Source organism: Tenrec ecaudatus, chromosome 7 (genome assembly GCF_050624435.1).
Source record: "Tenrec ecaudatus isolate mTenEca1 chromosome 7, mTenEca1.hap1, whole genome shotgun sequence".
Lineage (NCBI taxonomy): Eukaryota > Metazoa > Chordata > Mammalia > Afrosoricida > Tenrecidae > Tenrec > Tenrec ecaudatus.
In genome coordinates this window covers 94,251,687-94,279,278 of record NC_134536.1, presented here as the reverse complement: position 1 = coordinate 94,279,278, position 27,592 = coordinate 94,251,687, and the positions used below count along the sequence as shown (strand labels likewise).

The window sequence follows — 27,592 nt, the reverse complement described above, 5'->3', positions numbered from 1 at the left end:
CGACTAGTCAAACTATTGAAGTTGATATGCCAGGTGGGGCTGCATCAGTAGCATTGCCTGAGGGAAATGTCTTACAATATATTGCTGAGAGCACCCAGATAACACCCTCACCACCCATTATTTCCACTAGACCTGTCACTAAAATTCAGTCTCAGAAACCTCCTAAAGGTGAGGTTGAAATGATTATCCAAGAAGAAGCGCGCTATACTCATAAAGACCTGCTCGAGTTTTCAAATACCTACAAGCAAAAGCCTGGGAAATATCCCTGGGAATGGTTACTAAGGGTGTGAGACTGGTGCACGAACTATAATATTAGACCAGTCTGAGTTTCTGGATATGGGACTCCTAAGCACAGACTCTTCTTTCAATGTCTCTGCAAGACAGGCTAAAAAAGGATCTAAGTCTTTATTTGGTTGGTTCAATGAAGCATGGACTGCCAGATGGCCAAGATTAGACCAACTTGAAGTACCTGACCTACCTTGGTACACTGTAGAGGAAGGCATCCAAAAGCTTAGAGAAATTGGTATGTTAGAATGGATCTATCAAGATATTCCCATAGACCCAAAAGGGGGTGTCCTGAGGACATACCCTTTACCAAAACCATAAGGAAAAATGGCCAGATGTGAGACTATATACTGATTCATGGGCTGTGGCTAATGGCTTGGCTGGATGGTCAGGGAATTCGAAGGACCATGATTGGAAAATTGGTGACAAGGAGGTGTGGGGAAGAGGTATGTGGATAGACCTCTCTGAATGGGCCAAGAAAGTAAAGTTAATTGTATCGCACGTGAATGCTTACCAAAGGATTACCTCTGAAGAGGAGGACTTTAATAATCAAGTGGATAAGATGACACGCGCTGTGGAGACTGGTCCTCCTCTTTCCTCTGCCACTCCTGTTTTCACCCAATGGGCACATGAACAAAGTGGACATGGTACCAGGCATGGAGGTTATGCATGGGCACAGCAACATGAACTTCCACTCACCAAGGCTGACTTGGCCACTGCCACTGCTGAGTGTCCCATTTGCCAGCAGCAGAAACCAACATTAAGTGCAAGATACGGGACCATTCCTCAGGGAGATCAACCAGCAACTTGGTGGCAGGTTGATTACATAGGACCACTTCCATCATGAAGGGGACAGCGTTTTGTTCTTACTGGAATAGACACCTACTCTGGATATGGATTTGCCTTCCCTGCACGTGATGCTTCTGCCAGAACTACTGTTCGTGGACTTACAGAATGCCTCATCCACCGGCATGGTATCCCACATAGCATTGCTTCAGATCAAGGAACTCACTTTACAGCAAATACAGTGCGGCAATGGGCCCATTCCCATGGAATCCACTGGTCGTATCATGTTCCTCATCATCCTGAAGCTGCCGGCTTGATAGAATGATGGAATGGGCTCCTAAAGACACAATTACAGTGACAACTAGGTGGCAACAACTTGCGGGGCTGGGGCAATGTTCTCCAGGAAGCTGTATATGCTCTAAACCAACGGCCAATATATGGTGTTGTGTCTCCAATAGCCAGAATTCATGGGTCCAGGAACCAAGGGGTGTAAGCTGGAGTGGCACCACTCACTATTACTCCTAGTGATCCCCTTGCAGCATTTTTGCTTCCTGTCCCTGAAACCCTGTGTTCCTCAGGCCTGGAGGTCCTGGTCCCGAAGGAAGGAACTCTCCCACCTGGAAACACAGCATGGATTCCACTGAACTGGCAAATGAGAATGCCCCCTGGGCACTTTGGACTTCTAATGCCTTTGGATCAACAGGTCAGGAAGAGTGTCGCTGTACTAAATGGTGTGACTGATCCTGATTACCAAGGAGAAATTGGACTGGTGTTACATAATGGAGGGAAAGAAAAATATGTCCGGAATCCAGGAGATCCCATGGGCCGACTCTTAGTGTTACCATGCTGTTATTAAAGTAAATGGTAAGTTACAGCAACCCAATCCTAACAGGATTTATAATGACCCAGACCCCTCAGGAATGAAGGTCTGGGTCACTCCGCCAGGCAAAAAGCCACAGACAGCTGAGGTGCTTGCTGAGGGCAAAGGTCATACAGAATGGGTAGAAACAGAAGGTAGTTCTACCTATCAATTACAGCCACGTGATCAATTGCAAAAGTGAGGTTTTTAATTGTCAATGTATTTTCTTTTTATGTGATTATTGCATATCTTTCCTTTTTTCAGGTATGATAGATACAATTTGAGTCAGTGTGTTTTCATTTATATGTATGATACATGATTGATAAGTATAAGTATGATTTCATTAATGTCTGAAAATTATATAAGTATATATGGCTAAAGAATTGTGTACAGATGCCAGGTTGGCAAGGGGTGGATTGCAATAGTTTGTGGCAGCCTGGCAGATAAACACAAGTAGGATTAATTGAAGGGCAGAGAGATAAATGGCTCGGTGAGCCTCACCTTGTTAGTTCTGTGCCTCAATTCAAAGGGTACACTACCTGTGGGACGCCTAGCCTGTGGACTGTGTCGCTATAAGTTAATGTCCCTTTAAGCCCACTCAATTGGAATGTTCATCTCTGGAGTTGGTGACTGACAATTGGTGACCTGCCTTGCTGTTTGCTGCCTGGGTATATATAGCCCAGCTCTCTCTACAGAAAAGGGATTGGCGGCTCTCAAGGCTTAAAGGACTGCTAGTGTCTCACTGCTTTATAATTTATAATTTAACTGTTAATTTCTTATATTATCTATCTGTCTGTATATAATTTAATGGTTCCTTTTCTTGTGTTGTATACCTATCTTTATAAAGATATATATAATTACTAGCAATCTGGTTTTGTCTCTCTAGAGAACCCTGTCTAACACATATATCAATGTGAATAAAGGCGCTCAGAGTAGAGACCCCAAGCCTATCTATAGACAATTGGACATCCCCTCACAGAAGTCTCACAAAGAAAGGATGAGTCAGCCAGGGTACAGTAGAGCACTGAGGAAACATACAACACTCCTCTAATTCTTTAATGCCCCCCTCTCCCACCCCATAGTGATCCCAGTTCTACCTTACAAATCTGGCTAAAGACCAGAGCATGTACACTGGTACAAATAAGAGATGGACACAAGGAATCCAGAACAGATAAACCCCTCAGGTACAATAAAGGGAGTAACAATACCATGAGGGTAGGGGGAAGGTGGGGAGAATGGGGGAACCAATCGCAATGATCCATGTATAACCCTCCCCGAGGGGGACAAAAACAGAAAGGGGGGGGGTGAGGGAGACAGTAGATGGTGTAAGAATCATAATATATATTTATCAAGGGTTCCCAAGGGTGGGAAGTTGGGGAGGGAAAAAAGAGGAGCTGATACCAAGGGCCCAAGTTGAAAGCAAATGTTTTGAAAATGATAATAGCAACAGATATATCATCCATTTTATCAAGCACACATATATATAAGAGCTGTAAGACTTTCTTCTTGCTCTTTAATGCTTCCTGCCCACTAAGATGACCACAATTCTGCCTTACAAATATGACTAGACCAAAACATATACACTGCTACATATAAGAATCCCAAACACAGGGAATCCAGGACAGATAAACCCTTCAGGACCAATAAGAATAGAGATACCAAGAGAGTAAGGGTAAGGTGTGGGGAGAAAGGGGGAGTTGATCACAAGGATTGACATATAGCCCCCTCCCAGGGGTCCCAAACAATAGAAAAGTGGGTAGAGGGAAACAGCAGAAAATGTAAGCTATGAAAATAATTTATAATGTATCAAGGGTTCACGAGAGAGGGAGGGAAAAAAGGGAGTTGATACCAAGGGCTCAAGTAGAAAGAAAATGCTTTGAAAATGATGGCAACATATGTAAAAATGTGCTTGACACAATGGATGAATGTATGGATTGTGATAAGAGCCCCCAATAAAAGGATTTAAAAAAAAAAGAGGGGGAGGAAAAAAGAGCTGTAAGAGCCAATACAATGATTTATACATTAAAAAAATTTAATAGTGATGGCTGCAGTTTTTTTAAACATTTTATTAGAGACTCATACAACTCATCACAATCCATTCATACATCAATTGTGTAAAGCACATATGTACATTCATTGCCCTCATCATTCTCAAAACATTTGCTCTCCACTTAAGCCCGTCATCAGCTCATTTTCCCCTCCCTCCCCGCTCCCCCCTCCCTCATGAGCCCTTGATAATTTATAAATTATTATTTTGTCATATCTTGCCCTGTCCGACGTCTCCCTCGCCCCCTTTTCAACGGCTGCCGTTTCTTACACTTCCACAAACACAATGAAACTGCCCTCTTCTGGAGGATATCCCATAACACTGGCACGAAGACACAGGATCCAGGAGTGAACATTGTTCTGGATGCCGTAGCACTTATCCGGGAAGGAACCTGAGCACTTTTTAGGGGGTGTGGTTGCCAAAGGAGCTCAGGCAAGATGGGGGTGTGGTTTTCGCACATAATTTGAACAAAGAGGGGATGCTTGGCATGAAGACGAAGCACAGCGTCATTTAAGGCTAGGGGAAGGGCTTTAAGTGAAAGCGTAATGCCGGTTGAACGGAGCGCTCGGAAAGACGCTTTTCTGCCACGGCGTCCACGCGTCGGCACTAAGGACGAAGAGAGATGGCTGCAGTGCGTGGAAGGGCCGAGTCTCACTTCGAGCTGGATGCCAGAAGACTACTGCCCTCGTTCCGTGCAGCCAACCCCGCCCCTGGGTCTCCCTCGGCGGCGGATAACTCCCACCGGGAGCGGCCTGCTAGGCGAGCAAACACCGCGCCTAGTGAAACCGGAAGGTGCGGGAACGCCCGCCCCGCGCCCCGGAAACGCCCCAAAGGGGCCGCGCTGCGCCAGCACAGGCCCCGCCCAGGCGCCTCAGCGCCGGGGGCGAAATTCCCAACTGCAGGCGACGGGGCGGGGTCGGCGCATGCGCGCCCATCGGGGCGGACGCTTTCACGTGGGTCGCGTCAGCCAATAGGAGGGCACGACAACGGCAGGGAAATTCAAACGTGTTTGTGGCTGTGGTCTTGGATTCCATCTTTGATTCTTCTTGAACTCTGCTTCCTGAGTTCTGACTCGCGGACCCGCCGGAGGAACCGCGGCCGCCGGTGTGTGGGCTCTCTCTTTAGCGGCGCGGGTGGGTGAGGGACAGGGGCGAGGCCGGCGGAGGGCGCGGAGGTTCCGAGCCGGGTAGGCCGCGGAGGACGCGGCTGAAGCAGCCGGGAGGTGGCGGGGTGGGGGGCGGGGAAGGGAGGCCTCGCTGCCCCTTCTGTTCCTGAGGTCGGCGCGAGAGGTCGGGGTGAACCCCGCCAAGGAGAAAGGCGAAGGACGCGGGATCCTCAAAACCCTACTTCTGACGCTTGCTGCGGGTAGAGGAAGCGGTGGGCGTGTTGTAACAGTTACCTTTGGTACCTGACTTCCGCCATGGTATTTTGGTGCCCCGCTGTTTCGGTTTTTGTTTGGTTTTTTTTTTGCCCCCGTTGGGCTGCCACGGCTGGATTTGATATGAGTGCCCTGGTTCATGTTAGAGAACTGCCATGGTGGAATTGAGAAGAAGGATTGGCGACATTTGAGTGACCAAATATCACAACTATGCAGATGTGCAAATGCTCTGATGGCACTGTATTCTTAGTGGAATAGTGTCTTAGTTTTAGAATGATTAAGTTAGTAAAGCATGGTCCTCCCAAGTATACGCACGAACAAACCTGCTGCAATACCATTTATCAACAAAAAGCCGGGATGGTGTGTTATCCTCTGCCTTGCAAACACAGTGTGAAAACTTCACTCTCGCCGAATTTGCAGACAGAGGGCTCAAGATGATAATTCTAAAATAAAGAGTGAAGGGGAAGTGCTCATTCAGTCAATAGAACATCTAAAGGCCAGAGTTTTCTGTGCTGTGCAGTGGCTGGTCTTAACTGAGTCAAGTGCCGGTGGGCTTACTGGAAACCTTAATTACAAAAGCATATCCTTTTGAGGTGTAGATAACGCCACAAATAGTAGCTAGATAGTATCAGAATTTACATGCACTTACAAAAGTCATGCTTTAAAATCATCTGCACACCTAAAGGCTGGTTGTGACTGACAGTTACCCTTCAGTGATCGAACAAATGAACAATGTGACTAAATCAAGTATTTATTTCCCCTTAGAAATGGAGGCTGAGGATTTAAGTGGCAGAGAATTGACGATTGATTCCATAATGAATAAAGTGAGAGATATTAAAAATAAATTTAAAAATGAAGATCTCACTGATGAGCTAAGCTTCAGTAAAGTCTCTGCTGATACAACAGGTGAGTTTTTCATCCCTTTTAAACAGTAACTATCAAGTGTTCTAAGTCAAGGAATGACATGTTAATCACAATGTCACACGATGTGATTTTCTCAGTACCAACTTCAATTTCTAATGTTTTGTGGAAATACTCCACGATATTATGCTATTTTACAAAAGAATATTTAACATAATATATTACATGTCCTCAGAGGTAATTTTCATAACTCTTTAACAGTTGCCCTTTCTGGTGGTGTGCCAGCTATCAACTGATGAACTACACAGTCTCATTTTCTTGGCTACAAACTACGAAAGCTTCACAAATACTAAGTTGTTACAAGGAAAAATGGTCTGCAAACAACACTAGGTTATAGGTTCTATAAATGTAAAATGACACACTCTATTTTTGGTTGGAGAATTTTCCTTTTGCTTCTCTGTACTTTTTCCCCCCTATTGTCCCTTTACTCTAAGTCACAGTGATAACCTTTTGTATTCCAAACCTACTCCTAGGTCAAGACCCTTGCCCTTACCCTCTGCTGGAACACTACTCATATCTCCCCACTCTAACTCCAGCAGGTCTTTGTTCAGCTGTCATCTCAGTAAAACCTTCCCTCACCGACCTCTTTAAAATAGCTTGCAAGAATGGGGATGGACCCCATATCTTTCCTTCCTGAATATTTCTTCCTAAAACTAATCACCTTATATATAATTTGCTCATTGATATGCATATTATATGTGAGCTCCATGGGGGGCAGTTCTATTATCTGTGTTGTAGACTCTTATAGCCATAGTGCTTGGTATGGTGTTGGTACTTAGATAGATAGGTAGATAGATAGATAGCCAAAATTTGAATACCGTAGTTGTATAGAAGGTATTAGCTCAGAAGCCCGATTCTTTACTATATTTCAAATTGTTGAGGTCATTTAAAAAGTGGCTGTCAAATCAATGAGTTGCTTCTATACTAACCATAAATGGAGGAAAGATTGCAAAGAAATGGAAGAACCTATAACCTAGTGTTGTTTGCAGACCATTTTTCCTTGTAACATCTTAGAAGCAGGTGCTTTTGGTGTTAAGCAAAACTTTAATAATTTAACATGTGTCTGCAGATAGCTTTAACAGAGCTGGTCTTCACTGTTCCTCACCTAGTTGCGATCAAGTTGATTCTGGATCATGGTGAGCCCGTGTGTGTCAGAGTGGAAATGTGTTCCATTGAGTTTTTAATAATTGACTTTTTTGAAGTAAGTCATTATTGGCCGTTTCTTCTGAGGAGCCTTTAGGCTGATTCAAAACCCTAATGTTTCAACTAGTAGTCACATCATGGCGTTAGCCATTTGCATCACCCAGTACTCCTATAGAACCTGGTTATTGTTATTATTTAGGCACTGCTGAATGGATTTCAACTGCACAGCAAATCCCCAAATTATATATACTTAACATAGACTAATATCCTGTGTGTGTGTGTGTGTGTGTGTGTGTGTGTGTGTGTGTGTGTGTGTGTGTAGGTGTAGTCTTAAGACAAGGGGGGGTGACAAAGACATTCTGATGGGGAGACCATTGCCATGGGGTCACTGGTATCAGCGTATCCAAGGATTTGCTGATTTACAGAACTTTAGAAAGGACACAAGATATCAAGGATAGCTGTTATACAAGCATGATAGGAGACAGATCAAAACATAATTACATTAGGTTGACAGAGCAGGAATGGGCCATGATTGGGATACATGTGTTAAAGTGGACAGAGGCACTTCCAAGATTGATCCAGGGGCCTCTCCGAGGCAATCAGGGTGTGACTTAGGACTAAGTTGCTCTCACATACAGGGGTCTGTATGGAAACGCACAGGCAAGCACCCAAAGAAGGCTGTCCTTCCCTAGATTTGTCAGGGAGGTGGAGGTATTGCCCTTTCCCTTGTGCTCTAAGGGCAACATTATTCCTTGATATTCAGAAGGGGTTCAATGTAATCTTTAGCCACGGTAATTGTGATTTAAGACATAAAGTATAGAGGGATGTTCAAAGATTATTTCCTTTTTTTAGATAAGGAGTGGTTTTTGTTGTTGTTCATTGTTAGTCATAGATGAATACTAACTTGATAAAGACATGCTGGAAATGTTGACTAGAGAAAGAATGGGATTTCTTAGAGGCATAAAGAATACGTCTGCAACAACAGATGGGAAATTTGTGTTTTGGGGATACCTTGCAGACTAATTGTTTGAAAAGCAATAGACAAACCTGGAAAATTAAGCCAAGATCAGCCAAGATTAAATTTGAAGTGAAAGACAAAGTTGTGCATGTACTATATTTTGTAAGAAATCAGAAGTGAGCATTTTATTAGCTAAAGATTTAGCCCTTGTTAAAGATAACTGGAACTGATAGAAGGCGTGATCGTTACTCTGAGAAATCTGAGTTAATGTTTACCAATAACTAAAATATCCTAACCAGGAGCCTAACAGTTCATATTGTCTTTTTAACTGCTTAATACTAGAGGAAATTACAATTATATTATAATATGAAAATAATAGCTGGGGTGAATGTTTCTATAGGTTTTAATAGGGGAAATAAACATATTAAAAACAATAAAATTCACTGCCATCAAGTCAGTTCTGACTCGATGGCCCTCCGGTTTGGGATAGAGCTGCATCTTGGGGTTCCAGACTTTAAGTCGTTGAGCTGCTTACCTGTGGTTAGCAGTTCAATGTGTAACCACTACACATTAGGGAGAATCAGTCCATCAGTTCTGAACGTGTGCACCACGGTGTGAAGCATAGAGACTGGGCTGGAATGCAAGTCAAATTGTCTCGTGATGAAGAATGTGAGTAGTAGGATCAAGAAGATAAAGAAATGGCTGTGAGTTTGTGTGACTAAGAAATTGGCAGAAAGAAAATATTTTGAAAATGATGACGGCAACAAATGTACAAATGTGCTTGACACAATGGATAGGTGGGTGGATTGTGATAAGAGTTGTACGAGCCCCCAATAAAATTATTTTTAAAAAATAAAACTGAATATTATACATTTTAAAAGATAACAATGAATACAAGAATGAAGAAAATATTTTGAAACTGATTATGGTGAGGATTGTACAACTCTTCTTGATGTGATTAAGCTATTGACTTGTATGATTTGTGAATTATATGCCAATAAAACTGTTGATAAAAGATTTTTTTTAATTGGCAAGGCCTTTAGGAAAAATGAAAGAATCCTAGTGGCACAGGGTTTGAGCACTTGGCTGCTGACTCAAAGGTTAATGGTTTGAACCCACCAGCTGTTCTGCAGGAGATAGATGTGGCAGCCTGCTTCTTTCAAGATTACAGCCTTGGAGACCTTATGGGGCAATTCTACTCTGTCTTATAGAGTCACTATGAGTTGGAATCAATGCAATGGCTATGGGATTTGGTCTAAGAAATGTAATTTGAGGAGGGAAGAAAATGAACAGACAAGGTGTTTACATGTATTTATAAAACTTTCCACTTGTTCTTAAGGCAAGCGTGAGGTATGTGGAGTTATTGTTGCCTGAATGAAGTTGTAAAGGTTAAATCTATTGGGTCCAGAGAAATATATTTCTAAAAATTTTTGAGTGGAGAATTTACCAAGAAAATGTATATCACTGATGAGAGAGTCTAGATTTTCTTTGCCTGTAAATGATGTAGAGGAGCCAAATCTGACCTCCTCTGACTTCCCTATTGCCACAAGGCAGGGGTCAGACATGCCTCTACCCTCCACCCTTCTTAATCCTGGCACCAGCTGTTCTTCTATGTCACTTCTGCCATGCTGGGTTTACTAATTCCTTGCAATGGCTACACAGAAGTCACAGACAATACTCAAAACTGAGGATTTTATCTGAGAAGTTAACAGGTTACCACAAATTAAAATCAGAAAACAGTAAAGATAGAGCCATTGTTCTACATCAGTGCCTCTTTTCAGTCAGCAACCAAGGTTCTCAGTCACATTTTCCCTTGGCCTTTGCCTCTGTAGACCAGGAACAATCCTGTCTGCTGCTCTGCCTCACAGTCCCCATAGTCTTGTTGATGGTGCTCATCTGCTCTGTTTCATGGTCTCTTTGCCTCAGCTTCTGGTGCCTCTTATCTCGACCTCCAGCAGGGATCAGACAGCAGAAACCTTGAATTGTCAGTGGTCCTGGGATTTCTCTCATTCTGCTAAGACCACTCATCCTTATAGCTAGGGGAAATCACAACTAAAACGGACCGGTTCCCCCATTAGTTTTACACTTGTCCTGTTTGTATAATCTCAACCAAACATTTGGTGAGAATTACAGAGACACGGATAGAAAAGCCATGTTAATAAATGTCACTCCATACTTTGGATGGTTATAGTGCAAAAAATAGAATCATGCTGTCATAGCATAATATTTTCTTAATTCTTTACATATAAAATATAATTTACTTGTTTAGGCTTTTAACACCCTCTAGCTTACCTCCATTATTTAAAAGTTGAGATTACACATCAACACCATTAAACAGTTTTTACACCTTTAGAACACGTTATAAATATTGAAAAGCTCAAATTACATAGGGCTTTATAAGAATCTAATTCCTAATGTTTTCATTGTGGTGATTTGGTTTATGTCATGGTTCTGTTGTGATACATTTTTCTTTTGATTCAGATAACTCAGGAACTGAAAACCAAATTATGATGGCAAACAGCCCAGAAGACTGGTTGACTTTGTTACTCAAACTAGAGAAAAACAGTGTCCCCCTAAATGATGCCCTTTTAAACAAATTGATTGGTCGTTACAGTCAAGCAATTGAGTCACTTCCTCCAGATCAATATGGCCAAAATGAAAGTTTTGCTCGAATCCAAGTGAGATTTGCTGAATTGAAAGCGTAAGTATTGACATTTTAAGGTCATTTATCTAATTACATTGTATAATACAGAACTATAAGCAAGTTGAAAACGTAGTGAAGATTTCTTGTAAGAAATAGATAGATAGATAGATAGATAGATAGATAGATAGATAGATAGATAGATAGATAGATACTTTAAACCAAATCCTTTGGTTATATTGAGGAATTAATGTAAACCCTTACAGAGCTCTGGTGGCTTGTAGACGGGTGTACTACATATTAACTTTGCTAAACCACAAGAGTGGCAGTTGAAACCCACCATTTGCTCGCCAGGCTGTCTTGTTCTGTAAAGATTTCAGTGTCTGAAATCCAAAGAGCCAGTTCTGTGTCCTAAATTGCACGAGGTTGACTGAGAGGTGACAATTTCCTGTGTACGTGAATCCACAAAATTACATGTTCTAGATTCTCCTGCAGTGAATTTTTAAAAATAACTTATTGGCATTTAGGGTCACACATAAAGCACATTCGTGTCATTTGGAAAATAGAGTGAGGTGTTACCATGTTTAAAGATCTGTCTTTTTCTTAACAGTTAACTGTAAATTCCTTTAACAGTATTCAAGAGCCAGATGATGCCCGTGATTACTTTCAAATGGCCAGAGCCAACTGCAAGAAATATGCCTTTGTGCATATATCTTTTGCACAGTTTGAACTATCACAAGGTAATCTCCAAATATCAATTTCACATTTTAAATAAATTCCCTGTGTTCTTTAAATATCTGAAGTAGAAGTTTGTGGCAAAGGGACTCTCAAATTGATCAGGCAAGAACACGAGGGAAGAATGTCTCTTTCGTTAATACTAGCCTTTTCCCTTTGTTAAGTGTAATAAATAGGTATAAAGCATGCACAGCTTGTTTGTGCTATTAATTAATTTTGTAAGTGGCTAAAGGGAAGTGCTTTTTTGGTTACGTTTGTGGGAGGAGGGTCATGTTCATTCAAGCAAGAATTTAGAAAAGCATTTTATGCTTTTTAAAAAAAATCATTTTATCGTGCAACTCTTGCCACCATCCATCCATTGTGTCAAGCATCTAGGAACTAGAGGAAAGTTGGATGTTTCATCGTTGCTACACTGCACCCTGACCGGCTCATCTCCTTGGACCCTTCTGTAAGGGGATGTCCAGTTGCCTACAGATGGACTTGGGTTCCCACTCTGCACTCCCTCTGATTCACAATGATTTGACTGTTTGCTCTTTGATGCATGATCCCTGATCCCTTCAACACCCAGTGATCGCACAGGCTGGTGTGCTTCTTGAACCATGTGGGCTTTGTTGCTTCTCAGCTAGATAGCTGCGTGTTTACCTTTAAGTCTTTAAGACCTTAGACACTAGTATTTGAGCAGTAACTATTTCACCAGTAGCTGGGCACCATCAGCTTTCTTCACTACATTTGCTTCTGCACCTGCTTTGTCTTCAGCGATCCTGTTGGGAGGATGAGCATCATGGAATGCCAGTTTAATCAAAGTATTCTTGCATTGAGGGAGTACTTGAGTGGAGGCCCAATGTCCTTCTGCTACCTAAATACTCAACTTATAAATATGTGCATATAGATCTATTTCCCCATCCTCATATATAAATATATTTACATTATGCTTTATTTCATAGCACCAAAATATATGTTAAAAATAAATATAACATTAATTGCTAGTTGTCATTTAAAAAAAACTACTTTAAAAACTTCTCTTTTGGCTCACTCACTTTCTCACTCACTCTCTTAAAAAAAGAAACTTGTTTCTTGATTGCTGGGCTCCTAGTAATTCCGAACCTTCTAGGTAGGACCAAAGAAATATTTTCCTTCGGCGCTTTAGAATTCCTTGCTCATTTCTTTTTACCCTGTTTTACTGAGGTGCATGGCTGTACCTTCAGTCTGCTTTCTGACTGTGTTTCTGTGTTCGTTTTGCCTTGTTTATCGCAGTTACCACCAGTGGTACATTGTCACTTTCTCTGTGGCTCAGCCAGAGTCCCCAGAATGGTGGCCAAAGCAAGCCTCATTCACTGAAGAGTGGTCCCCAGGATTGAATTTTAAGAAAAGCATTGTGCAAGCTCTGAGAACTTGGAAGTGCTGCCTATCCTAGTTCTAGTCCTTTTAAGTCATCTTAAATAATCTCCGATCTATTTTATACATACATCATCAGATTGTAGGGGGAGGTCAGACGCTTGCAGACATCCACCCTGAGGGCCATCAGTTGCCAGACTGCAACTGTTAAGGACAATGGAAGGGCCTGCAATCATGGATTTGGCTCCTGTAGGTGGAGTTCTCACCCTACTGATAATGGTTCCTATGGAGATCCAGAGAACAGGTCAAAGCTAAGCTCCCATCCTAAATCTAGGATCCACCCATCTTGTCACATGTATACCCCAACCCCTCCTCTTTCTATTGTATATATCCCTAGATTGTCCCCCTCTTATTGCTGTATAACCTATAGTGCAACCCCTTCCTGTGACGGATGACTTTACTTGTAATTAGTGGGCTTGCATGCCCCCAAAGGCAAATAGGCCTGGGTTAGCAAGAGAGCTGTCTGTGTCTCTATCCCTTCCTTTCTGTTCCCCCACTCCTCTCCCGTCCTCTGGTTAACTATATTACATACATACATACATTCTTGGAATGTGTTAAATGTATCAGAAGCCAGAGGCCATATCATAATCATCTTTAGACCTTTAGTGTATAACATAGTTAAGGGTTCTAATAAAATGTTGATATATATTCCCATCATATATGTGATATCAAGTATTTTCAAATAAATTGCTAGGCTAAATGTATTGGATATGTTTTCAGCTTTAAAAAAACTTTTGATCATCTCTTTGATTATCTCTGTAGTCAGAAATACGACTTTTTCTTTTAGGCCATGGTATGATTAGGCCTGGCTGCTGAAAATTATTCTGTAATATTGTTTTTATTTGTTTACACGAATACAGTTGTTGGAGAAGCCCTCTTAGCAAAAGGTTTCCAACTTTGGTTTATGATCCAAAGTCACTGAATAATGTTCTGTTGAGAACAGCTTAGTGCTCTTTGTTAAGAATAACATTGTCAAGGGATCAGGTATCAGGCATCATCAGAACAAAAAAATCTTACCGTAGTGAATGAGCGGGGGAGTGCGGGGTGGAGACCCAAAGCCCATTTGTAGGCCACTGGACATCCCCTTACAGAAGGGTTTTGGGGAAGAGACGAGACAGTCAGGGTGCAAAGTAGCAACGATGAAAAATGCAACTTTCCTCTAGTTCCTGGGTGCTTCCTCCCCCCCTCTCCCACTGTCATGGTCCGAATCCTGCCTTGCAGGTCTGACTAGACCAGGGGATATACACTGGTGCACATGGGAACTGGAAACGCATGGAAGCCAGGGCGGATGATCCCCTCAGGACCAGTGGTATGAGTGGCGATACTGGGAGGGCAGGTTGGACAGGGGGAACCTATTTCCAGGATCTACATGTTACCGCCTCCCTGGGGACATACAACAGAAAAGTGAGGGAAGGGAGACGTGGGACAGAGAAAGATATGACAAAAGAATAATTATAAATTATCAAGGGTTCATGAGTGGGGAGGGAGAGGGCAAAATGAGGATCTGATCAAGGGGCTTGGGTGGAGAGCAAATGTTTTGAGAATGATGAGGGCAACGAATGTACAAATGTGCTTTACAAAATTGATCTATGTATGGATTGTAATAGGAGTTGTAAGAGTCCCTAATAAAATGATTTTTTTTAAAAAAAAGAATAACATTGGGAGCTTAAATTCCCTTTCACTGTATTCCTCAGGTTTCTATTGTTTTTGCTGTGCCTTCTGTAATTAAGTTATGGACAATAGTAGTAAGCTAATGAAGAATTACATATTGTACAAGGAAATCATTTGTCATTAAGTATTATCAGAAGAGTTGATTTACATGAGTTTCTCATGAGTGAGAGAGGTTGCTTGTTTGCCCATTAAATAAAATACGTTGGCTTTGGGATAAAATTTCTGTTTTTTAAAAATCATTTAGGGGGAAAAATGAGCAGCCGCTATTAAAGACTCAAGTAGAAGGCAAATGTTTTGAGAATGATGATGGCAACAAATGTACATATGTGCTTGACACAATAGATGTATGTTGGGATTGTGATAAGAATTGTACAAGCCCCTAATAAAATGATTTAAAAATATGTTAAAATCATAAAAATCATTTTATTGGGGGAATCTTACAGCTCTTATCACCATACATCCATTGTGTCAAGCACTTCTGTACATATAATTTTCAAAATTTTTTCCTACTTAAGCTCTTGATATCAGCTCCTCATTTTAACTCTTTCCCCGACCCTCCCTCCTTCATGAACCCTTGATAAATTATAAATTATCTTCATATCTTACATTGTCCATTGTCTCCCTTCTCCAAATTTTCTGGTGTTCGTCCCCCTGGCACTGGGGGGTTAATATATCGATCATTGTGATCAGTTCCCCCTTCCTCCCCCCACCTTCCCCTCCTGGTATTGCTACTCTTATTGGTCCTGGGGGGCTTATCTGATCTGGAATCTCTGTGTTGTGAGCTCTTATCTGTACGAAGGTACATGCTCTGGGCTAGCCGGATTTATATGGTAGAATTGGGGTCATGATAGTGGAGAGAGGAAGCATTAAAGAAAAGTTGTAAGTTGTGTTGGCACTTTACTGCACCCTGATTGGCTCATTTCTTTCTTGTGACTCTTCTGTAAGGGGATGTCCAGGTGTCTACAGATGGGTTTTGAGTCTCCACTCCACCCTCCCTCTCATTCACATTGATAAGATTTTTTGTTCTGGGTCTTTGATACCTGATCCCATTTATACCTCATGATCATACAGGCTGGTGTGCTTCTACCATGTGGTCTTAGTTGATTCTCAGCTTGTAAAAGCCTTTTAAGACACAGGTGCTATATCTTTTCATAGCCGGACACCATCAGCTATCTTCATCACATTTGCTTATGCATACATGTTGTTATAGTGATCGTGTTGGGGAGGTGATCATAACAGAATGCTGGGTTATTAGAACAAAGTGTTCTTGCATTGAGGGAGTACTTGAGTGGAGGCCCAATGTCCGTCTGCTGGCTTAATACTTAACATATAAGTATATGCACATAGATCTATTTCCCTGTCGTTATATATAATTATATTTACATATGTACATGCCTGTATTTAGACCTTTTTATAAATGTTCTTAGCCTCCTAGTTCTTTCCTTTATTTCCTTTTACTTTCCTCTTGTCCCACTATCATGTCCGTCCTTCATTCGGGTTTCATTAATTCCTGTCTGCTACGTTGCCTTTATTCAAGCCCCACCAGGCATCCTACGTCCTCCTTGCCATCAATTTTAGATCACTTGTTCCCTCTGCCTGGGTTTTCACCATCCTTCCCCCTCCTCCCCCTCTCCCTTGTAACCCCGGAACTGTCAATCCCATTGTTTTGTCCTCAGGATTGTTGGAATAAAATTTCTAACCTATCTTATCCATTTTTTCCCCACAGGTTCTGATGAGTAAGTATCTGGATACGTGAAGATTGCTACACTAACATGACATTTTCTTTTAACTTTGTAGGTAATTTCAAAAAGAGTAAGCAGCTTCTTCATAAAGCTATAGAATGTGGAGCAGTGCCAAGAGAAATGTTGGAAATTGCCATACAGAATTTAACTCTCCCAAAAAAGCAGCTGCATTCAGAGGAAGAAAAGAATTTATCAGGTAAGCATATTAGTTTTAAGGCACCTTTATCTCGTGTGTGTGTGTGTGTGTGTGTGTGTGTGTGAGAGAGAGAGAGAGAGAGAGAGAGAGAGATGTTGCATATAACAGTGAGAATATTTTAGAAAAATATTTATATAAGATGTTCGATATTTAAAGTTATATTTTATAAATAAAGGAAATAAGTCTTTCAGATGTGACTTCTATGCTGAAATTTGGCGCTTTTTTTCTTGCTAATCAACCTCTTACTGGTCTTGAATTAAAAGCAACTTACTTTTCTCAGTAAAGTAAAAGATGTTTTTCCTTTAGAAGTAGAGAATTTCCAGTTCCCTTAGAAAAGTTTATCCGCAAAAAAATGGAATTTGAAGGATAATGAATTGTTTCAGTATCTGAATATCTTATTTGAGACAAAAACTTATTTAGAATTGGCTTTTTAGATATTTATGAGATTTGTATATACATATAGTCCATATGTCCTTATGCATTTAACTATAATTTCTAAATTCTTCAATATCAACAGTATTAACTGCCCAAGAATCATTCTCCAATTCACTCGGACACTTACAGAATAGGAACATCAGTTGTGAATCCAGAGGACTGGCTATTAAGCCCAGGTTTTTGTATGGGTAAGGAAATGGAAAAAAATTTAAATACACAGTCTCCTTTTGTGTTTTTATGTGTATATATATGTGTGTGTTATGAAGGAATGATGACAGTGTTTAGCAATCAAATAGAAAAATATGTTGTTATTCTTTGAAAACATGATGGGTTTTTGGTTTGTTCTTTTTCTGTTTAGGGAGAACATGCCCCCCCAGGATGCAGAAGTAGCTCACCAAAATCCTGTGAAGCAAACAAACAAAGCTAAGCGGGTACATTCTATTCAGTCCACTTTGGATTAGGGTATTGGTGGTGAAGCCTTGTTTTTTTTCTAGTTGGTTACCTAATCTTTCCAAATTTTTTAGTCATGCCCTTTTGGAAGAGTCCCAGTCAACCGTCTGAATAGCCCCGACTGTCGTGTGAAGATGAATAGTTCAGTTCTACCAAGTTTCAGCAAAAGGTAGGATTGGTTTTTGATTTTGAAATTTGTTTTCAGTATTTGGGTTGGTGGTTGACAGCAGAATGGTATAGAAAGTCTTTTACTGGGCGATAGTAATTGTGATTGAATTCCATTCAGTAAATGCTGTCAGAAACATAAGAATGAGTAGAGAAAAGTGTTTCATTTTGCTTTGTAAAAATTTGTTTTGAGGAAAAATCATTTTATATGTCATAGAAGAGAAAACAGGTAGAAATGGACTTACACCATCAAAGCTGTCTGGCAGCATTTTTTTTTTCATTTATTTTAAATACTTATTAAAGGGACTATTTTAAAACTGTCAAATGGAGGGGTATTGCTAGATTTACAGGAAGCTTGAAGAACCATGCAGACATCCCGGGGTAAGAACTCCTGATAGTTGAGCGTTTCTCACTTATGGGTAGACTCTGGCAAGAGTTGTGCCCGCTGTATATGTGAGTCTCCGCATGGAGGTCACGAGTTGCTGACAGTTTCCTTTATCAGCTGGTACAAGGAGAAAGGCATTTTTCACCAGGAAAGATAACTCCCTTATTAATTTCCTTCAGGTGTTTAGAGCTTCCAGAAGTGAAGCACGGTAGGTTGAGATGATACTGTCACATCTAATGTGATCCTCTTCCGCTACATCAGCAGTTCTTAACCTGTGGGTTGCGGCTTCTTTGGGTGTGGAACGACCCTTTCACAGGGGTTGCCAGATTCATAACAGTAGCAAAATTACAGTTATGAAGTAGCAACAAAAATAATTTTATGGTTGGGGGGTCACCACAACATGAGGAACTGTATGAAAGGGTCATAGCATGAGGAAGTTGAGAACCACTGCTCTACATTAAAAGAAATGGTTATCTAGAACTCTAGCTCAGTGTAGGGAGAGAACTTTGTTGGTATAGTGTTAACCCTAACCGCTATTTATAGCATGTTTTTTTAATTGAAACAGACTGTAGAGTCCAGAGAATTGTGTTGTAAATAAACAGTAGAAAACTGTTTGGGGTAGGGTTTTTTTTTAAGGTGGTGTCTTATAAAATTTTTTAAATTCTTGTTTTACACTTACTAAGTATCAATATTAGAGAAGCATTTTTGCTTGTCAAGGTTACAGAACCCTGGTGGCGTAGTGGTTACACATTGGGCTGCTAACTTCAAGTTCGCCAGTTGGGAACTACCAGCCACTTTTTGGGAGAAAGATGGGTCTTTCCACTCCCATAAAGAGTTACGATCTCGGAAACTCACAGGGACAGTTCACCCCTGTGCTGTCAGGTCGCTCGTAGTCCCATTGACACAATGGCACTCAGTTTGGTTTCAGTTTTTTGTTAAGGTTAAACCATGAAACAATGCGTTAACTGTTACCTCATCTTGGTCATCTCTTTTAAATATGTAGCCGAAGAATAAAGGAAAATGCCTCCCATTCTAAACAGAAATCAGTCATGAGCCTGGTGCCTGTAGTGATGGACATTATGCCTAGGCACTGAAGGGCACGAAGGAGCTTATACCCTAGTGTTTGAAGCTACTTGTAGTCTGCAGTGTTGTTAAACCTACCTACTGCTGTCTCTCGTTCTTTTCCCATTGACTCCTGATTTTATGTAACAAAGAGGTAGGCAGTCATGCATCCGTCTTATTTTAATCATCTTCACATTCATCTGTTATTTAATTTTTGTAATAAATTAAATCATTTTAAAAATTGGTTTTAAGTAGTTCTTTTCGATTGAAGAAAATATGGGTATTATCTGTTAGGCTGCTAACCATAAGGTCAACAGTTCAAAAGCACCAGCCACTCCTCAAGAAAGTTGGGACTTTTTACTCCCATAAAGAGTTACAGTCTTGGAAATCCAGAGGGGCACTTCTACCCTCTTCTGTAGGCTGCCTGTGGGTCAGAATCAACTCGATGGCAATGAGTTTCTATGTTTGTTCTTTTGGTTTGTATGTATGAAAAATAAAGCTTTAACTATTAAAAATATATATGTTAAAAAGTTTCATTTAAACTAGGTACTTTGTTTTGTGGGCAGTAGACAGACCTCTGGATCAGAATGCCGAGATGGGAGTGTGGCTGCTTCTAAATCCAGTGGAAATGATTCCTGTGAATTGAGAAGTTTGAAGGTATTTCTTTTTTTAAACCATTATGTGTGGTAAGGACCCAGGCTCCATGAAGGTTTTCTGGGAAGAGGTTTACAATATATGCCTCCAACAATGCTCCTGATAGCCCTCGGGCACAGGATCACTCTGGAGAAGTGGTGCCAAAGTGCTAACTGGTTTCTCCAGATGAAGCTAGTCTAGCAGTTAGTCTATCTATGTGTGAACACTTTAGTTGGCTTAGGATAGGTAACAGTTGGGACACCTACGTTTTCTCTGCTTGTGGGCTTAATCATGTAATTGTGGCATGGTGTCTGACACCAAAGCCCGAGAGTATTAGTGGAGAGCAGAGGTTCGGGTTAGAGAATCAGCTCTGACCTCCTTATTTGAATAAACATCTAAGCCAGGAAACAATTTTAGATCATTGAGCATTAGATTTTTTTTCTTCTTCTTTTTTGTTCTTTTAAAAATCATTTTCTTGGGGCCTCATACAGCTTTTATCACAATCCATCCATCCATTGGAGCAGTAGATTTTTAAAGGTTATGCTGTTCGGTTGTATTTGAATTAATTCCTCGGGATCATGTTATAGTTATTGTCATATCCTTTATGTAAAAGCCCTCTTTGATAGCCTATGTTGTAAAATACTAATACAAATCCTCAGTTTGATGAATGTTTTTCTGATGGATAAAATCATATTTCAGAAAACACTCAATATTTTTCATGTTGTAGGCATGTGCTATGTTTGATTTAAACTATCTTTTTTTTAAGTGAATATAATGTAGCAATTAATATATCCATTGAAAACACATTGGCCAAATGTATGGTTTGTGGTACTTCATTTTGTTTTCATTGATACTTCAGTAAAAAGTTAATTATTTTGGGGGGCTTGTGAATCTACATGGAATTGTGTTAGCTAATTTCCCAACAATCATCTCACACTAATGAGACATTACTATATTAAATATTAAGAAAATATGTATAACTGCTGCTTATGAGACTTTGTTATCTTTTTTTTTTTTTTCATATAGGCAGTTCAAAATATCCAACCCAGGGAACCTTTGCTGTTAGATGAGAAAAGTTCTGACCTTGGTACTGATTCAATAACTCTGAAGAATAAAACTGATCCAAGTCTTCTAACTAAATTAGAAGGTGAGAGTGATAAAATAGATAGGCTTCTTTAAGAAAGCATTTTTTTCTTTCAGTTTGAGAAAGCAGAGAAGCCACCTAAGAATTGCATTATAAGAACTGTGTTAAGTTCGTTTTATGTTTGTATTTCCATTGAATTGTGTAGAGTGAATGACAAGTATTGCAACAAAGAAAATTTATTTTCCAATACTTAGATAAAGCTGCATAAAGAAGGAATAGTGCAATGGTACTGAATTATTTTTCTTGATTTACTTGACAATACAAATAGAAAAAGACTGCAAAGAATTGTGGAAATTTACATTGTCATATAATTTCCATGAAGTTTTCGAAGCCCCCTTCTATTCTTTCCAGGAGTCCTGGTGGTATGGTGATTATGTGTTGGTTTGCTAACTACAAGGTCAACAGTTCAAAATCACTAGCCACGCCTCAGGAGAAAGATGAGGCTTTCTTCTGCCGGAAAGAATTGCAGTCTCATAAACCCAAATGGACAGTTCTACTTTGTCCCTGTATGGTTGCTATGAGTCAGAATTGACTTGATAGCAGTGCGCTGGGTTTAGTTAGGTTTGGTTTTGTTTTCTTTCTGGAAAGGACAATGCAGAAGCTCTAATTATATATATCAACTCTCTAGTTCCTCTTTTGCCAAACATTTGGTTTTCTGCCATGGAAGTATCGTGATAAATGTTCTACGGATAGATAAATGAGTGGGACAGAAACCTACGGAGGATCCAGTCCAGTGTAGAAGATGTGCTGATAAATATAGTGCTGGGTAGAACAAAGAGAGTATATTGAGAGCCACATAAGTAAAATGCTACAAGAAGTCACAGGAAGGAGAAATGTAAAGAACTAATTGGTTTAAGGAAATACTTGGTAAAGGAGAAGAAATTTGAAGTACTATCACAATTTAAATGGGAACAAATAGCAATAATGAGAGCATCTTCGATGGCGATGCTAACTTAAGCTTGAATTTTTATAGTTTAAATGCCCTCAGTCCTCTCCAACTGCACACCTCCCCCCAAAACAAAAACAAAACACTGCTAGCAACTGTATATGGAGTTTCCGAGACAATGAATCTTTATGGCAATTTGAACACTGCCATGAATAGGATGATGATCATGGTTCACACAGAGCTTGTCAAACTGGATATAGTTGGTTGTTATTTTTTTTAAATAGGAAAAAAAGGAACTTAAAAACTAGGTTCGCCCCAAAGTTGTTATGTATTCCTAGTACTTTCCATTTTTTTGTCCTAAAAGCCGTGAATTCCCTGGATATTCTCAAGGAAATTCTGGGTAAACTGGGATGGTTGGTCATCCTAGTATAATCTTTTCCCATTTTTCTAAATTGTAAGCCGATTCCTAGTATTTGGAAGAAAATACTTATATTCTATATTTTCATGTCATTTTACTATAAACTGATATGACAAGGAAATTATCTTTATCAAATGTGCTATTCTTATGTGACACCTATTTTTTTAAGTGAATACTTGTTCAGTACGCAAACTGCGAAGTATGTTTTTAATGTGGTAAACATGCAAACAAAACAGCCCAAATCAAAAATATGAAGCCCGATATAATGCCACAAATGAATGCACAAATGTAGGCAGAACTAGATTTACTTAGCTCCCCAATAACCTTTTCAAACCTTTCTTATTCTTAACAAAAATGTAATCACTATTTTGACTTCCAGCACTGTAGATCAATTTTTTTCTGTTTTTAAATTTCTTGAAGATGAAATTATAGTATGTGCTCTTTTGTGTGCTGCTGTTGCTCATGTTTGCTTGTAAAATTCATGTTGTAGTAGCTGGTTGGTGGGCTTTTATGGCCATATAGTATTTAGTTATATAGATATACTACAATTTGTTTTTCCAAATGTCCAAGGATAATAGTTTTGTCTGTAACAAGTAATGCTATGAATATTCTTCTGTCCTTGGGTTTGTAAACAAGAGGACTTTAAAGTGTCAGTGAAACAATGGAATTAAGTGATAGTCCCAATTTTTCACAAACTTTCGAAGTCCTTTCATGGTTGTGTGCGTGTGAACTGGATTTTTAGCAAATAACATGCCCGTGCAAAATAACATACCCGTGCATAGAACATTTACATAAATAACACTGGGTATGAGTGTATAGTTGACCAAAAAGGCATAGAATAGGTTTGTTATATGTTATACCCTGGGATACCAATTGAGGAGTTAGCATTTCAAAACGACCCAGAGGAAGTAGCGTCTGGGCATCTTTTTCCATTAAGATTCCACCCATGCAAATCATATGGGAAGCTGTTCTTTTCTGAAGCACATGGGGTTGCCATGAGTTAGCATCGATTTTGTGGCAGACGCTTGATTTAGTATTAAATTCTCTTTCTATTCTGAATTTAACATTTGTGTATGCGTAAAATCAAAGATCATGATTTCCAACCCAACCCAATGTGGAGATGTAATTTACCCAGTTGTATTTCTTGGAAAAATTCACTTTCCACCAACTAGTTTTAGAATATTGGTGATCCTCTATAAAGAATCAGATCCTACTGTGTAGCTCCTACCAATAACAAGTATGTTGCATGTGGTTTGGGGTTCGTCATCCCACAGTTCTTTGGATCTTGTGTTCACAGTGCACTAGTTTTTAGTCTCTTTATGCTTTATAAGTATATTTCTACTTCCTTGCCATCAAGCCAATTTCGACCTTTTGAATATCCATGTAAACATGAGACTATTTCTCAGTTTACATTGAGAAACGGAATCTTGATTGAAATCTAATAGAATCTGTAAAACATTTGGGAAGAGTAGTTACCTTTATGGATTTCCAAACCATGATTGTAATGTATCCTTTCAAACAGTCTGTAAAATATTGGGAGTGATTTTCTGTGTAGAGGTCTTAAATGTTTTGTGAGATTTATTTCTAAGTACCAGATTTTTTGGGATATTATGATAATAAATGGTATCCTCCCCCCGCCCCTTAAGTGGGTCCTACTTGTTTGTTGCTGGTATATACAAATACCATGGATTTTTAGATCTTACTCTTAGAAACAGTAAGATTGAAACAGTCCTTGATTAGTTCTATGAGTTCTCCTATAGGCCCTTTGGATGTGCGTACCCATGTTTGAGGGATGTTAATGTTGATATGTTCCAATTCTAATACCTTTCATTTCTTGTTTTGTCAGCAAGCCATGGGAATGCCATGCAAGTTTTTAAATCACTTTTATTTTTCTCTTCAAGCTTTTTTGTGCATTTATAGAAAATTGAAAAGCCAAGACCACAAAAAGCCTCCAAAATAATTTAATAGTTACAGTTTGACTTGTCTTTCTTCATCCTATCTATGTATGTATATAAATGACAAAGCATATAATTTTAGGTGATAGAGGTCACATGGTATGGATTCATGCTTTTTTCCCAACACATGATGAATATTTACCAGTTCAGATTCCCAAACCCATGAGTATTTTGACAAGCAAGACTACAATATGCCACCTCAATCAAGAAAAAAATTCCTTGGGGGTTAGGGTGGGTAGATTCATAAAAGACAAAAATGATTAACAGGGCTTTAGGTAAAGGTATAAGCAGAGTTACAAATAAAACATTGCATTCCTTAATGCTCATTTTAAGATGAAACAAAGCAGGAAGACACTAAGTATTATACTTTAAGAGAATTGTCAGGTTTTAAAATATTAAAATATTACCAAGGTCTTTCCACTGAACATGTATTTTTTATTAATAATTTTATTGGGGCTCTTACAGCTCTTATAACAATCCATACATAAATTGTATCAAACACCTTTGTACATCTGTTGCCATCATTATTTTCAAACAACTTAATTTTTCTTTAGCCCTTGGTATCATCTTCTCGTTTTTTCCTCCTTCCACCCCCTTCCCACCCTCATGGACCTCTGCTAAATTACTATTATTTTCATATCATACGCTATCCGCTGTCTCCCTTCATCCACGTTTCTGTTGTTTGTCTCCCTGGGAGGGGGTGGGAAGTGTAATATGTCGATCATTGTAGTTGGTTCCCTGTTTATGTCCCTTCTCCCCCTATCTTCCCCTTACCCTCATGACATCACTACTTGTATTATTGTTCCTGAGGGGTTTATCTATCCTGGATTCCATATGGAGAGATCTTGTCTGTGCCAGTGTTCATGCTCAGGTCTAGCCAGATATGTAGAACTGGGATCATGATATTGATGGGTGGATGGGGGCAGGCATTAATGAACTAGAAGGATGTTGTATGTTCTGTTGGTGCTGTGCTTCAGCTAGCTGAGTCATTCCTTCCTTATGGCCCTTCTGTGACAGAATTTCCAATTGTCTACAGACCCCATCATTTGCATCAGTATATTTATTTGGGGTCTTCTGATGCCTGATATATGGTCACGCAGACTGGTATGTTGCTTACCTGCTAGATGGCCGCTCATTTATCTTCAAGCCCTTAAGACCCCAGATGCTATCATTTTTAATAGCTGGGCACCGTCAGCTTTCTTCACTGGCTTTGCCTATGCACCCATGTTGACTTCAGCGATCACGTTGGGATGGTGTCACAGCATGCCAAGTGATTAGAACAAAGTGTTCTTGTACTGAGTAGAGGCCCAATGCCTGTCTGCTACCTTAATACTTAACATTTAAATATGTGTACATAGGCCTATAGCCCTATTGTTAGGTATTTACATATGTGCGTGCCTATATTTAAACCTCTAAACATGTCTTTTGCCACCTACTTCTTTTCTCTATTTCTTGAAAATGTATTTCTATAGCACAGCCCTTCTGCCACCAACCTACCTAATCTTGATGTGCGCTGCTCAACGATGGATTAATAATTCCATGTCACTTTTCTTCTGTGTATTTAAAGGACAAATGTGCCATAATTTGCAACATCTAGTCATTCTAGATGTTAAAGAGGGTGCCAATGTATGGTGAAAGTAGACTTAGCAAAACCTAATACATTTTGTGTTAAAATTCTTAAAATTGTCTTTTGAAATCTGAGCATGTGTAGCTCATTAGCTTAGTGGAGGAGGGAGAAGGAGAAGCTTCTACAGGCCAGATGGTAATATTTCAAAGACACTTTCACATTTTAACTATCTTATGTGTGCAGTTCCCCCTCATCCACCCCAAACTATGAATAATATGCTGTGTATATAGTGGACTAAAACAACCCTTATTTGAAACATGTACTTTTCCTGGATGTTTAGCAGTGCCTGACATGGTAAAGTAGAAGTAGTAAGCTATCACTTTTGTGTATATCTCTGTGCTAAAATTGACAGGAATCATTGCCTTTTGGGAATGGGCTTGTTTAGCCACCCCTGGGCAATACACAAATGTCTGTATTTGTTCATGATTGGGAACAGATGGGAGGGAAGAAACTACAAAAGATAAGACATTACTATGTTCCTATTTGGATGGTCTCAGACAAAACTATTTTTTCTGTTACAAGCATTTTGCTTTGCAGCGTATAGTGTCTAAAATGGAAAAACAAGTCCTAATATTGCAACATACAGTCTCTAGATGTTAAAAGTGGTTGCCAGTGGATGACACTGTAGAGTTAGGGAGAGGAGAGCAGCATGTGTTGTACTCTCTGAATTCATGGGAAAGTTTTGTCTTCTGTAAATGACTTGAAGATGGATTTGTTTAATTGCCTCCATGCATTGCTTATGCCTGTACGTGTCTACGGGATTGGTGGTGGAAAGGAGGATAGTGAAAGATAATGAGGATAAGACCAAAATGGTCATATTTAGAAGATACCTCAGATTATAACCATTGTTATATGTGTGCACTTTTATTTTAACAGTACTGTGTATGTAGTGGGCAAGTATATTATTTGAAATATCTAGTCTTTCTAGATGTTCCGATGTACTTGGTGTATTTAATAAGTAGGTTAATACTTTGTAAATAGCTTTTTAGGATTAAGAGAAAATGTTATCTTTGGGGATGGAATTGTGAAACACCTCTATGAACACTGTACTTGTTTATTGCTTTTTCATTGGGTTAAGGGAGGTGGTGAGCAGAAATTACCAATAGTATTAGTGTGTTTCAAAAAATTCCAAATTATCCATTGCCTGTATATTGTATACTTTTCGTTTAACTTTGCTGTACTTTATGTTGGATAAATGAGTCCTAGTTTTATAATATTAAATCTCTAGATATTAAAAATGTCGCCAATGTATGACAAAAGTAGAGTTAGTGAACTGACACATTCTGTCCGCTGCATTGTTAACCACAGAAAGGCTGTCTTCTGGAAGTGAGAGTGAAATCACGTGCCAGTCACATGTACCTGTACTGTCCACCGGGTGTGGTGGAGAGGAGGTAGAAGAAATGCATAGCTGAAGACCAGAAGGGTCCTATCTAGAAGACACTTTCGGATATGACCCTTGGTACATGTGTGTAGTTTATGAATAAACACAAATGTATTTAGTGGACAAAGAAGGCCTGATTTAAAGTATCTGGTATTTGTAGATGTTTTGAAATACACAAAGTGTGTTAAAAGTAGAGATAATAACATATATTATAGATAACCTTTTGTTAAAATTTATACAAACTATTGTCTTCTGGAATTGGAACTGCCAAACCGCCTCTGTGAGCAACACATG

General features: G+C 39.7%; 1 protein-coding gene across 5 annotated transcripts in view; it reads left to right on the top strand.

The window, feature by feature from the left end:
- Window positions 1–4,929: 4,929 nt before the first annotated feature.
- TTK (TTK protein kinase) overlaps window positions 4,930–27,592 on the top strand; it is a 50,077-nt gene continuing 27,414 nt past the window's right edge. For 3 of the 5 annotated variants that reach the window (XM_075554849.1, XM_075554845.1, XM_075554846.1), the window contains exons 1-10: window positions 4,930–5,081; window positions 6,121–6,261; window positions 10,859–11,078; window positions 11,652–11,758; window positions 16,617–16,757; window positions 17,275–17,380; window positions 17,551–17,623; window positions 17,717–17,811; window positions 19,821–19,911; window positions 20,914–21,034. In XM_075554849.1, coding sequence (XP_075410964.1) covers window positions 6,123–6,261; window positions 10,859–11,078; window positions 11,652–11,758; window positions 16,617–16,757; window positions 17,275–17,380; window positions 17,551–17,623; window positions 17,717–17,811; window positions 19,821–19,911; window positions 20,914–21,034 — 1,093 coding nt within the window. In that variant the 5' untranslated portion in view covers window positions 4,930–5,081; window positions 6,121–6,122. The remainder of the gene's footprint in view (window positions 5,082–6,120; window positions 6,262–10,858; window positions 11,079–11,651; window positions 11,759–16,616; window positions 16,758–17,274; window positions 17,381–17,550; window positions 17,624–17,716; window positions 17,812–19,820; window positions 19,912–20,913; window positions 21,035–27,592) is intronic. The other 2 variants (XM_075554847.1, XM_075554848.1) reach the window with 1 other exon arrangement.